The sequence below is a fragment of the Microtus pennsylvanicus genome, chromosome 1, assembly GCF_037038515.1.
Source record: "Microtus pennsylvanicus isolate mMicPen1 chromosome 1, mMicPen1.hap1, whole genome shotgun sequence".
In the NCBI taxonomy this organism is placed as follows: domain Eukaryota; kingdom Metazoa; phylum Chordata; class Mammalia; order Rodentia; family Cricetidae; genus Microtus; species Microtus pennsylvanicus.
In genome coordinates, this window is record NC_134579.1 from 136,577,452 (window position 1) to 136,590,060 (window position 12,609).

General features: G+C 50.0%; 1 protein-coding gene across 1 annotated transcript; it reads left to right on the forward strand.

The window, feature by feature from the left end:
• The first annotated feature begins 3,353 nt into the window (after positions 1–3,353).
• On the forward strand, positions 3,354–11,189 carry Timm50 (translocase of inner mitochondrial membrane 50). Its single transcript, XM_075987178.1, has 11 exons — positions 3,354–3,505; positions 4,351–4,501; positions 5,159–5,190; positions 5,388–5,409; positions 8,106–8,164; positions 8,257–8,376; positions 8,649–8,753; positions 8,835–8,933; positions 9,521–9,677; positions 9,981–10,087; positions 10,722–11,189. Exons 1-11 carry the CDS (start codon positions 3,398–3,400, stop codon positions 10,821–10,823), a joined length of 1,062 nt encoding a protein of 353 aa, XP_075843293.1. The 5' UTR covers positions 3,354–3,397; the 3' UTR covers positions 10,824–11,189.
• Positions 11,190–12,609: the final 1,420 nt, after the last annotated feature.

Genomic DNA, 12,609 nt, shown 5'->3' on the forward strand with positions numbered 1-12,609 from the left:
TGTGGGGTGGAGACCACAGGACTCAGAATGACTCAGCTGGGACATAGCTTCGTGAAGAGTGCTTACACAGTAGGTGTGACACTATGGGTTTAACCCCTGATATAAAAATTAACCCAATTTTATTTTATTTTTTTTAATATTTATTTATTTATTATGTATACAATATTCTGTCTGTGTGTATGCCTTCAGGCCAGAAGAGGGCACCAGACCCCATTACAGATGGTTGTGAGCCACCATGTGGTTGCTGGGAATTGAACTCAGGACCTTTGGAAGAGCAGGCAATGCTCTTAACCTCTGAGCCATCTCTCCAGCCCTAACCCAATTTTAAGAATGGAGTTTGGACTGCGCAAAACTTATTCGACCTGCTGGGCGATGGTGGCGCATGCCTTTAATCCCAGCACTCGGGAGGCAGAGGCAGGCGGATCTCTGTGAGTTCGAGACCAGCCTGGTCTACAGAGCTAGTTCCAGGACAGGCTCCAAAGCCACAGAGAAACGCTGTCTCGAAAAACCAAACCAAAACAAAACAAAACAAAAAAAACTTATTCGACCTATGGTGCAGCTCTGTGAAATGCAAGAGAACAAGTCAAGATTCTGATCTATGAAAAGAATCTTTCTTGGCTGCTGGAGCCTGTGGTTGCCAAGTACTCTGATGATGGGTTGCCTCAGCCAGAACAGCCACCAACGACAGTCAAGATAGTACACCCAGAGACAGCCAGATGGCTCAGATGGGAAAAATACTTTGCCACCAAGTATGGTGGCCTGAATTGAGTTCAATCTTTTTTTTTTCCTTTATTTTTCTTGAGCAAGGTTTCTCTGTGTAGCCCTGGCTGTCCTGGAAATAGCTCTTGTAGGCCAGGCTGACCTCGAACTCACAGAGATCTGCCTACCTCTGCCTCCTGCATACGCCACCACCACGCGGCTGTGGCTCTGAGTTCAGTCTTGAGAATCCAAGAGGAAAGGAGAGAACTGACTCCTACAGGTTGCCCTCTGACCTCCACAGGCATGCTGGGGTATCCTCTCCTTAAGTAAATAAACTTAAGATACAACACCTGGTCAGGAGACAGGGAATGCCAGACTGGTCCCCAGGAAGTACCTTAGTAAAACTTGGTGGAGTCCGGAGATGGAAGGTGGGCCTACTATTGTAATTTGTATCCAGTGTACGGCCCTCAAGTGCCAGAAGCAATTGAAAGACAGCCAGGAGTCTAATTGAAGAGATGAAACAATACTAACTTACACTGGATATGTAATTCACATTATCCAGAGTTTTGTGATTGCCTTAAGACAGCTTGCCATATGACTGATAAATTACATCCTAGGGCTGGCTAAGTGAAGATCAACTTTGTTCCCCAGGGACTCTTCCTTCCTCTTGTGCTGCCTGCACTCTACTGAGCTGTCTCCAGTCTCCAGTCTTATCTTGAATGCTGAAAGCAGTGAGCTCAGGATTGCTCCCGCAACTCTGATACCTTAGGGACCGGAATGAGCACCCTAACAGAATTAGACTTTGTACCTTACTCTTTCCAATATTTGATAGGCCCAAGTTTTTGAGACAGGGTTTCTCTGTAGCTTTGGAGCCTGTCCTAGAATTAGCTCTTGTACTAGGCTGGCCTTGAACTCACAGAGGTCCGCCAGCTTCTGCCTCCCTAGTGCTGGGATTAAAGGCGTGTGCTATCACTGCCCGGCTCACAAAGACTTTTGTGAACCATATTATAAAGTGTTTCAGGGAGCTGGAGAGATAAGGTTAAGAGCACTCTGGCTGTTCCTCTAGAGGTCCTGAGTTCAATTCCCAGCAACCACATAAAGGTTCACAACCATAACGGTTCACAACCGTCTGTAATGAGATCTGGTGCCCTCTTCTGGAGTGCAGGCATACATGCAGACAGAACACTATACATAATAAACATCTTAAAAAAAATTTTCAGGTATTAAAGACATGCCATTTGGTCAGGATATATGGTAGCACATGCCTCAATCCCCAGCCTGAGCTACACGAAACCCTGTCTCAAAAAAACAAACAAAAACAGAAAAACAGCCGGTGAGATTTGTCTGTGGGTAAAGGCACTTGAACTCCTACAATGGAAGAGATTCCTGCAAGCTATCTGACCACCCCAACCAGGCAGGTGGCCCATACATCTTTAATCCCAGCACTAAGGGAGTAAGAGACAGGTGGATCTCTAGGAGCTCTAGCCAGTCTAGTCCAGGCCAGCGAGGACTATACAGACCCTGTTTCAAAATAAAACTACATTAAAAAATTAAGATATTGATGTATTCTTAAAAAATAAAAAATTAAGATATATAATGAAGACCTATGCCCTCTCCACCCAGTTACAGTATGTAAGGCCAACAAGAACTCACCAGGTCAAGGCAGTGTCCTAAGCACTGACTTTGAAGACATTTCCTCCAAGTCAACCATGAGGGAGACAGCCTGAGTTCAAATGAACCAAATGACCCAACCAGAACCACATGATGGATGGAAGAAGAGAAGCAACTCTCGGCGCCCTGTGGCACAAGAGCACACACAATCAAACACACGTGTAACTTAGCAGAACTTAATCCATTTCTTCCCACCCCAGAAATAACCATTTCTCTGAATTCTGTGTACCTTTCCTTTGCCCGTCTTTGTATTTTTTTACTATCTTAGTATGTTGTTGTGGTTTTGTTTTAATTTTAAGTGTAAAAATCTGGCTTTTTTTTTGGGGGGGGGGGTTTCGAGGCGTGGTTTCTCTGTGGTTTTGGAGCCTGTCCTGGAACTAGCTCTTGTAGACCAGGCTGGTCTCGAACTCACAGAGATCCGCCTGCCTCTGCCTCCCGAGTGCTGGGATTAAAGGCGTGCGCCATCACCGCCCGGCAAAAAAATCTGGCCTTTTAAAAACGTCTTGGGGAACACTCATTGCGGCTTCCTGTACCTCAAATTCACTGATTTCTTATGAAGCCTCGACCAGTCAGCATGCACTGTTCCTCTGGGTGAATGAATCCGAATGAGTGGTAGGATCCCCAGTCCTTTTTAGAGTCAAAAGGGATCGGAGGACGCGAGAGAACAAACACCGGTCCAGGTTCTGATCCACGTGAAAAAAAGTGAGGGCTGCCTATTCACCTCGCTTTTTGAGCCTCGGTCCATCTCTGACGACGAGAGGCGAACTCCTATTTCCGAGACTGGATGGTGGCGGTCCTTAACGCGCCAGGGGGCGTGGTGCCAGGTGACTGGATTCCAATTTAGTGCGCTCGGGGACAGTGTGAAGCGCAGCAGCCAAGAGAGCACCTAAGGAACTCCGCACACACCTTTGTGTCCCTCTCGGATTCCCGTCCACACGCCTTATCTCAGCGATCCCATTGGTCGCAGTCCCTGCCAGGGGCGGGAGAGAGCGAGCAAGTGGGCGGGGCCGCTTAGCGTCAGCGCAAGATGGCGGCCTCGGCTGCGCTGTTCTCGCGCTTGCGGAGCGGGCTCCGGGTCGGCGCGCGGGGACTGTGCACGCGGCTGGCGACGCCGCCTCCCCGCACCCCAGAGCAGGTGAGCGGCACCGGGATCGGCGCCCGTTTCGGGGCTCCTCCCTAAGTTTTGGGCGTATGGTCGCACCCCGGCGAGTCTAAAGTACCGCGCCTTAGGGTGCTGAATGGGACGGAGCCCGCGATTTGGGGTGCTCCCGTGCCTCTCGTGTGGACCACACTTGCTCCCCCGGGGCCGGAGTGTGGTAGTCCCAAGTGCATCCTCTGCAGCCCATGTCTTAGCCACGTGGGTGCTGGGCGAGGTCACCTGTTCCTGGTGTCAGTGAACATTCAGGTGATCCTCGACGGGGGAGGGGCCCGGGCGCCAGGGTCCCAGGCTGGCCTTTGGGACATTTCGTTCGCGTCGGTGGTGGGGAGCGAGGGAGCCTGGAGGGAGCCAGCTTGCCTTCCGTTTCGACCTAGCCATTCTGACCTCTAGATCCATCATCACTCGCTGTTCCGTAAGCCTCGCCCCTGTTTTCTTCCCTTGCCTACCCCTCCATCTCAGGCCCTGGTGTCCGAATGTCTTAACTGTCTCTCGTGTGCCCTCTGACCCCGTAGCTTTGCTCTTCCAACCATCCCTTATTCTCCTTGCCCTATTCTAACTGGCTCCAGCCCCTGCAGTCCTGTTGCTTCCAGGATCTTGGGCAATCCGGTCTGTCATCTCTTGAACCCCTGTGATCCTCTAAACAGTTTTGTTTTGACCCTCTGAGGGGACTAACCTTTCAACTTATTCGTCCAGGGACATAGTTTTCTGGGGCTCTGTGGGTGTTCTGGCCCTTGATCTTGAGTCTACTTGGACCAAATTAGAGGTCAGAGTATCCTGCAGTTTCTCTCCTAGCTGACATCGCCTCCTCCCCCTCCACTCAGGTTGCTGAGATCGCCGGCCGTGGAGGCTCGAAGGCCCAGGGGCCACAGCGTCAGCCTGGCTCAGAAGGTCCCAGCTATGCCAAAAAAGTTGCTCTCTGGCTTGCTGGTTTGCTTGGGGCCGGTGGGACTGTCAGCATCGTCTATATTTTTGGTGAGAGACATACCACTGGCTTGGTGACCCCCAGATTTCTACTGTGAAACCTCCCCTTCTTTCCTCAAACTAAGTTCATCCCCTGTCAACTTCAATACTGACCTTGAAACTCAACAAGTTCCCTTCTACCCCTTGCACCTAAAGTTCTGTCCTCTAGTTGGTTCCTGTACCTAAATTCAGGAACTAAGGGACTGTGAGATAATAGGGCTGGCCCAGTGCCTGACGCTATGTCTCTGTCTCTCCTTTTGCAGCAAAAACTTAACCTTCCCTTGCCTCTCAGCCTCAGACAACATTCTCTCCCTTTTTCTTTTCTTTCTTTATTTCCTTTTTTTTTTTTAATTTTTCAAGACAGGGTTTCTCTGTCTCACAGCCCTGGGAACTTACTCTGTAGCCCAGGCTGGCCTCAAAGTCACAGAGATCCGCCTGCCTCTGCCTCCCAGGTGCTGGGATTAAAGGCATGCACCAGCATGCCCGGCTAACCTACTTTCTCTCAAATGTCTTGGACTCCTGCCCTCCAGCCTCTTCCTCCCTTGAGCCAGGAGCTGTGCCTCTAGCAGTATTCTGTCTGAGTGGGGAGTCCAAAGCCTCATTCTCCTACACCTTCCAGACCCAGCTGGCTAGAGTCCAGTTTCTCTCAACCGTCTCTCTCCCTTGCAGGAAACAACCCTGTGGATGAAAATGGTACTAAGGTGAGTTGGAATAAAACCCAGTGATCTAGAGTCTGTTCTAGCGGGTGGGCTGCTTATGGTTGGTTTAGGCTCCTTTTAGTCTGAAGTGAGCCTCTCTCTCCCTCCCTGGGACCTTTGCCTACTCAGCCTGGAGCCCCTTGAGTGGATGTACTGAGGTCCTACCTCTGCCATTTCAAACCTTTCTTTTTCTCTCCCAGATTCCTGATGAATTCGACAATGGTGAGTGAGTAAACACAGACTCGAATTCCCTGGTGTCTGTCTCTGTTCTTGTTTCGTTTGTTTAGAGTGCTGTTCCCCTATTCTGCACCCCAACCCCACCTCCTTCCACGGAGGTGCAACAATTAGATGGCTTGGGGGAGGGACATAACAAAAGCCCCTCAGCCCTGGAGCAGATGGTCAGGAACAGATGGGGGCAGGGAGCCCCAGTGCTCCCTCCCAGACACAAGGCTTCCTGGGCCTTAGATCTGAGCATCTGCAGCCCCTGACCTCTTATGACAGACTCTTTTTTATTTATTTATTTATTTATTATGTATACAATATTCTGTCTGCATGTATGCCTGCAGGCCAGAAGAGGGCATTAGATCTCATTACAGATGGTTGTGGGCCACCATGTGGTTGCCGGGAATTGAACTCAGGACCTTTGGAAGAGCAGGCAGTGCTCTTAACCACTGAGCCATTTCTCCAGCTCCTCTTTTTTGTTTTTTTAAAATACCTATATTGAACCCATGCTTGTTTTGTTTTCTTATTTATTTGGTTTTTGAGACAGGGTTTCTCTGTGTAGTCCTGGCTGTCCTGAACTTACTCGGTAGGCCAGGCTGGCCTCGAACTCAGAGATCCCTTGTCTCTGCATGCTAGGATTAAAGTTGTACCCCACCGTCCCCTACTCCCCATTGGTTTAAGCAAGTTATTTAAATTGTACAGGTAGACATGGGAGGTTGACCTGTGTTCACTGGTTTATACTGGCTTCTTCAACACTGAGACTTTTAAGAGGCAAGCTCAGAGACAGCTAAATTAGAAATGCCACATTAGGGCATTACACTGCAGTCATATGTTCATTTGGCCAAGTGTTCACCTTGCCTGTTTTGACGCTGATGGTTTGTATTAGGGCAGTGGGTTCTGGGGTTGGAAGACTGGTGCTAGGTAAGGGCTCTCCCACTCATCTGTATCCCCAGCATGGTTTTATTTTATTTTATTTTTTGTTTTTTTCAAGACAGGGGTTCTCTGTGTAGCCCTGGCTGTCCTGGAACTCACTCTGTAGACCAGGCTGACCTCAAATTCACAGATACCCTTCTGCCTCTGCCTCCTGAGTGCTAGGATTAAAGGTGTACGCCACCACCACCCAGCATGGTTTTATTTTTAAATTATGTGTATGTGTGTGTGTCTGTGGGGGCATGTGAGTGTCCTCCAAGGCTAGATAGGAGTTTTGGAGCCCTTGGAGCTGTTTGTCATCCTCCTGATGTGCCAGGGTTCCAGTTCGAATGCGCTGCAAGAGCAGTGCCGACTCCAACTGCTGGGCCAGCTCTCTGGCCTGATAACATTGACACGCACCTCTTCCTTTTTTTTGTAGGACAGGGTGTAAGCAGAGACTGCACTCGTGTTTCCCAGCCACCCAGACCCGAGAAATCACACAGAAACTATGTTAATTGCAATACTGTTTGGCCAATGTCTCAGGCGTGTTCCTAACACATGATTTCATCTTAAATTAACTCATTTCTATTAATCTATGGATCGCCAAGAGGCTGTGTTTTACCAGTAATATTCTGTCTCCTCAGCTCCACCTACTCTCTCTTTGTCTCTGTTTGGATTTCCTGCCTGGCTTTACTCTGCTAAGCTATTGGCTGAAATAGCTTTATTCATCAACCAATAAAACCAACACATATATAGAAGGACATGCCAGATCAACAGGGTCTTGCCTATTCTGACTTCAGGCTCACTGTGTAATCCTGGCTGCCCCTGAACTTGTAAATTCTCCTGCCTTAACTTAACCTTCTAAGTAGTGGGAATACAGGCCTGTGCTACTGCAACCCAGCCCTGTTCACACTTCAGACCAGGTAGTTCTTGGTTCCAGTCTGTCCAGTGCATTGTGGGATGTGTTAACAGTGTTCTGGGCCACCCGCTCATAGACACTAGATTATGACCATTAAAAATATCTCATGGCTGGGCAGTGGTGCCACAGGCCTTTAACCCCAACACTCAGGAGGCAGAGGCAGGTGGATCTCTTGAGTTCAAGGCCAGCCTGGTCTACAGAGTGAGTTCCAGGATAGCCAGGGCTACACAGGGAACCCTGTCTCAGAAAACAAAACAACCCAAAATATCTCCATGAAACTTTAAATCCTAGCACTTGGGAGACAAAGGCAAGAGGCTCTCTTTTAAACTCAAACAATGTGCACACAGATGTTAAAAACAAGAATTTCAGCGTCTTCTAAAACAACAGAAACCAAGTGTCTGCGCAGGAGGGCTTTGTGTTCTTTAAGTGAGCTGATAGGTAGACATTCTGTTTTATACCTGGCGTGCTGTGGAGATAGAAGTATTCACAGTAAAGCTGGGCAGGGGAAATACGTTATCTTCTACATTAGACAAAGCGTGTGTGTGTGTGTGCATACTTATTCAGGTCTAGTAGACTGTAAGTGTGCTTAGAGCTGGGCTTGCTGATGCAGGCCAGTAATCTTGGTACTGGGGAAGTATAGGCAGGGGGATTGGGAGTTCAAGACAAACCTGGGCCACATGAAGCTTATCTCGAACAGTAAAATTACATATTCTTCCCTTAAAATCCTTCTCCCTCTTGGGAGTTCTTTCCTACTTTTCCTTAAGAAATCTATGTTTGTTCTGCAAGTAAAGAAGTAATAAATAAACTGACCTGTTTGGGGGGTGGAGCAGTGGCTTACTTTGGAATCCCTTTGTGCCTGGTGTTCTAGATCCGATTCTGGTTCAGCAGTTGCGCCGGACATACAAATATTTCAAAGATTACAGACAGGTGAGTGGGGGTGGTATGTGTGCTGGGCTCAGCCCCCATGCTCCCGTGCCCAGCTCTGTTTCTGAATGTGAGTGGCCCATCCTGTTCTGCAGATGATCATTGAGCCCACCAGCCCCTGCCTTCTCCCAGACCCTCTGCGGGAACCCTACTACCAGCCACCCTATACACTGGTCCTGGAGCTCACGGGCGTCCTCCTGCATCCGGAGTGGTCGGTGTGTCCTGTGGAAGACAGTGGGTCGGGTTCCACTTGGGGGGCTGGGTTGGGAGTGGTGGGGGTCAGCCTCACTCTGCTGTATTTCCTCTGCTGCCTTTGCGTCCTTTGGTACCTGCTCTAGGTTGTCAAAGATGAGTCTGCCCTGGCTCAGAGTAGATGTGCCATGTGAGTGAGGCCCAGCTACAATGCTCCCACAGGCCCAGGAGCAAAGAGAAACCTGCTTAGGGGCCCTCAGGCTGGGTCTCAATGCTCCCCACCCTCACTGTCTAGTTGGCCACCGGCTGGAGGTTTAAGAAGCGTCCAGGCATCGAGACCTTGTTCCAGCAGCTTGCCCCTCTGTATGAAATCGTCATCTTCACGTCAGAGACTGGCATGGTGAGGCTCTGAGCCGGAAGTGACAGGTGGGTGAGACGCAGGGGCCTGGGATCCAGCCTCACCTTCCCTCCGTCCTTGCAGACTGCATTTCCACTCATTGATAGTGTGGACCCTCACGGCTTCATCTCCTATCGGCTGTTCCGGGACGCCACCAGATACATGGAAGGACACCATGTAAAGGTGCCATGTGGGGGTCACAGCGGGCCTCTGGGATGGATTTGGGGGTGATTATACTGCTGAGAGAATGGGGGCCTTGCCCCTTCTGATGTCAGTGCTTGCCTCCAGCTTGGGTGTTTTTGGAGCTGTAAATGGCTTCTAAGAGGCTGTGCTCGGGACTGTCCCAGAATCCCTTCCTTCCGCCAGCCATGCATCTAAACACGCTGACCTGACCTGGCCCCTAGTAACTGTGTATTGTTAGGTTCTCTCCTGTGTCAGTGACTCAAGGGTTTGTGTTATTGCATGGTAGAACTCAGACTTTGACAAGGGCCTCTCTGTAATTCCTGGGTTGTATTTGGTCTAGTTGTAGCCTGTCACAGACTTGGGGAGACATTGAACCCACCAGAACCCATGTTCTCTCCAGACCCCTGGCTTAGGTGTTCAGGTGACCAGCTCCCCAGTTTCCCAGAAGCCCGAGGTCACCTACTGGAGCCTGTATTCAGGAGACTTACAAGCCACGCCAACCCCACAGTGTATGGTGCTGTGTCTGTCCCTCTGCAATTGGCAGGAGGAGGGCCCTGGTGACCCTGACCTGTCACACCTACTTCCAGGACATCTCCTGTCTGAATCGCGACCCAGCCCGAGTAGTAGTCGTAGACTGCAAGAAGGAGGCCTTCCGGCTACAACCCTTCAACGGTGTCGCCCTGAGGCCCTGGGATGGCAATTCTGATGATCGGGTCCTGCTGGACTTATCTGCCTTCCTCAAGAGTGAGACTGACCCCTGGTGTCCTATCCAGAGCCCTTGACTGTGCAGACAATGGCAGACGCTTGCTTCTGGCTTGTCCTTAGTGTCAAACCGAGCTATGAGTAGAGGAGACCTATGAGTATCCTGGAGTCTTCTGGACCTTTCTGGAATATCCAGACATTCCTCTTGGGCTATTTGGGCATGTTTGGAGCAGCCCTCTCAGCGCATGGGACAGTGTGGACAGCATTCTAGGGCATGCTGACCCTCTCACTCTGGGTCGTGCTGAGCCTGACTAACCAGCACCCCTTTACCTGTTGTGCCTACAGCCATAGCACTGAACCAAGTGGAGGACGTCCGGACTGTACTGGAGCACTATGCCCTAGAGGATGACCCGCTGGAAGCATTCAAACAACGGCAGAGCCGGCTTGAGCAGGTTAGTCTCCAATCCCCACTGGTCACTTTTGAGACCCCCCCAGCCCTGGAGCATCTGCCCCTGTCCGCTGGATGTCTGTGTGAACTTGAGCACTGTCTTGGCTGGCCTCAGCCTGTGACCCGGGGCTCACACAGCTTGTCTTGCAGGGCTGTTCTAATGGTTTTACAGCCTGGGCCAGAAGCAGGAGACAGGAAATAGTCGGCGCTTGAGATAAGTCCTCCATGGCCTTTCGTGGTGGACTGTGGTTTAGAGCTAGTCCACAAAGATGTGTGCATGCGTGGCTTCAGAGTCTGGGGAAAGTGTTTCATTGGCTTTGGTTTTGAGACACTATCTCATTATAGTCAGGCTGGCCTTAAACTCTCAGTCCTCCTGCCTCAGTCTTCTGAATGCTGGGTTTACAGGTGTAGTTTCACCATATCTGACAGTGTTGGCTGGTAGCGTTTGACTTTTCAATTGTTTTTCACTGTGCTAGGGATAGAAGAGTACCTCTTGCATGCTAGTCCTGCACCCCTGGGGCTTGGAGTTGCTCTTGCCAGGGTCCAGATCCTCCCGTGTGGGCTAGTGTTCTATACTGGGCCCAAGTCTAAAGGAAGGTCGATGCTGACTCCTGTCTTTTTCTGTCCCCCAACCCCAGGAGGAGCAGCAGCGCCTGGCCGAGCTTTCCAAATCCAACAAGCAGAGCCTCTTCTTTGGCTCACTCACCAGCCGCCTGTGGCCTCGATCCAAGCAGCCCTGACTGCTAGGCCTCCTCAGACTTGGTGTCTGGGCCCCAGGCTCCAGTCCTCACAGAGCAAGGCTTGGACAGCCACATGTCCAATAAAGCGCATCCCAGATGCCACAATGCCTGTGTCCAGAGAGTCCAGATGGGGCGTTGGGGTGAGGTCCGGGACTCGGGTCATCATCCACAGTGACCACCACCATCAGGCAGAGTGAGTGCCTTGTGATTCGGGGCTCGTGCCAGCCAGAGAAGCTGAAGGCCTGAATTTCTGTCGCACCATGTCTTCCCATTCACTGTATGAGCTGCAAAGAAAGCATCTCTCTGGCTCTGGAGTCCTTGTGTGCTATGGAAATAAAGAGAAGTGTGGCTCTGGAGAACCAGAAACAGCCGCTTGCCTTAGCTGCTGCCAGTGGCTCCTTGGGAAGATGGTCCCGGAGCTGCTTGATCATCCACAGGTCATAGAAGCCAGAAAGCAGGATCACTTTTTTTTTCTTTTTCTTTGTTTTGAATATGAGGTCTCACTGTTTAGACCTGGCTGGCATTGATCTCAGAGATCTGCTTGCCTCTGCTTCCAGGTGCTGGGATTAAAGGTGTTCACCATTATGCCCCCTCCCATTTTTCTTCTTTTGGAGGCTGGTTCTTATTACATAGCTTAAACGGTTGTCCTGAATAACTGGGACCGGAGGCATGTGCCACTGTTCCCTGCTAGAACAAAACAAAAAACGCTTATTAGATTTCTCTAGTTTTATTTTTATTATCTCAATGGTACTAGAGCTGGAATGTACAGCCTGATACCTGCCAAACAGGGACTCAGCTAGTGAGCCCTATCCTAACCCAGATCGTGCGTGTGTCTCTGTGTGACAAGAGACAAGAAGACAACCTGGGAATCTCTTCTACCGTGTGAGTCTTGGAAATGGAACTCTAGTCAGTACTGAGTGGCAACTTCTTTTTCCCTTCTGAGCTGTTGTGGTTTTGTTTTTCTTTCTTTTTTATTTATTTTTTTTAAGATTTACTTATTTATTATGTATACAGCATTCTGCTTTCATGCATGCTTGCAGGCCAGAACAGAGCACCAGATCTCATTACAGATGGTTGTGAGCCACAGTGTAGTTGCTGGGAATTGAACTCAGGTCCCCTGGAAGAGCAGCCAGTGCTCTTAACTTTCTAACCCCCTCTCCAGCCCATGTTTTTTGTTTTCTTTTGTGGGATTTTGGCTTGTTGCTTTGATACAGGGTCATCTGTGGTTTTGGAGTGGCTATGTAGCCAGGGATGACCTTGAACTCCCGATCTCCCCTTGATGTGAGTGCCAAGATTACAGCTGTGCACCACCATACCCAGTCCACTCCATGCTAAGCAAGCATTCTACAGTGAGCGGCCCCCGAGCCTCTTCATTTTAATAAGCATGTGAGTCCACTGGCTTCTGCTTTAAACAGCATAGCTGTGTGGTGTGTAGTCATGAGTTCCAGCTATGGGTGCAGATCCAAGCTGGAGCAGATCTCATTACAGATGGTTGTGAACCACCATGTGGTTGCTGGGAATTGAACTCAGGACCTTTGGAAGAGCAGGCAATGCTCTTAACCGCTGAGCCATCTCGCCAGCCCCGAAAGATTTATTTTTGATTGTGTTTGTGTACGAGTGCACATATGAGTACATGCATCTGTGGAGACCAGAAGTGTGCATCCAAGCCCTTGGAGCTGGGCTTCACAGGCAGTTGAAAGCTGCCCAGCATGGTGCTGGGAACTGAGTTTGGGTCCTCGGGAAGAGCAGTGTATACTCCTGACTGCTGATTGATCTGTCTAGTCCC

Excerpts from the sequence above, each read along its gene's own strand:
- Timm50 (XM_075987178.1), top strand. The coding sequence starts at position 3,398 with ATGGCGGCCTCGGCTGCGCTGTTCTCGCGCTTGCGGAGCGGGCTCCGG. Across the intron at positions 5,410-8,105 it reads TCCTGATGAATTCGACAATG|ATCCGATTCTGGTTCAGCAG; the intron begins GTGAGTGAGTAA and ends CTGGTGTTCTAG. Across the intron at positions 8,934-9,520 it reads TGGAAGGACACCATGTAAAG|GACATCTCCTGTCTGAATCG; the intron begins GTGCCATGTGGG and ends ACCTACTTCCAG.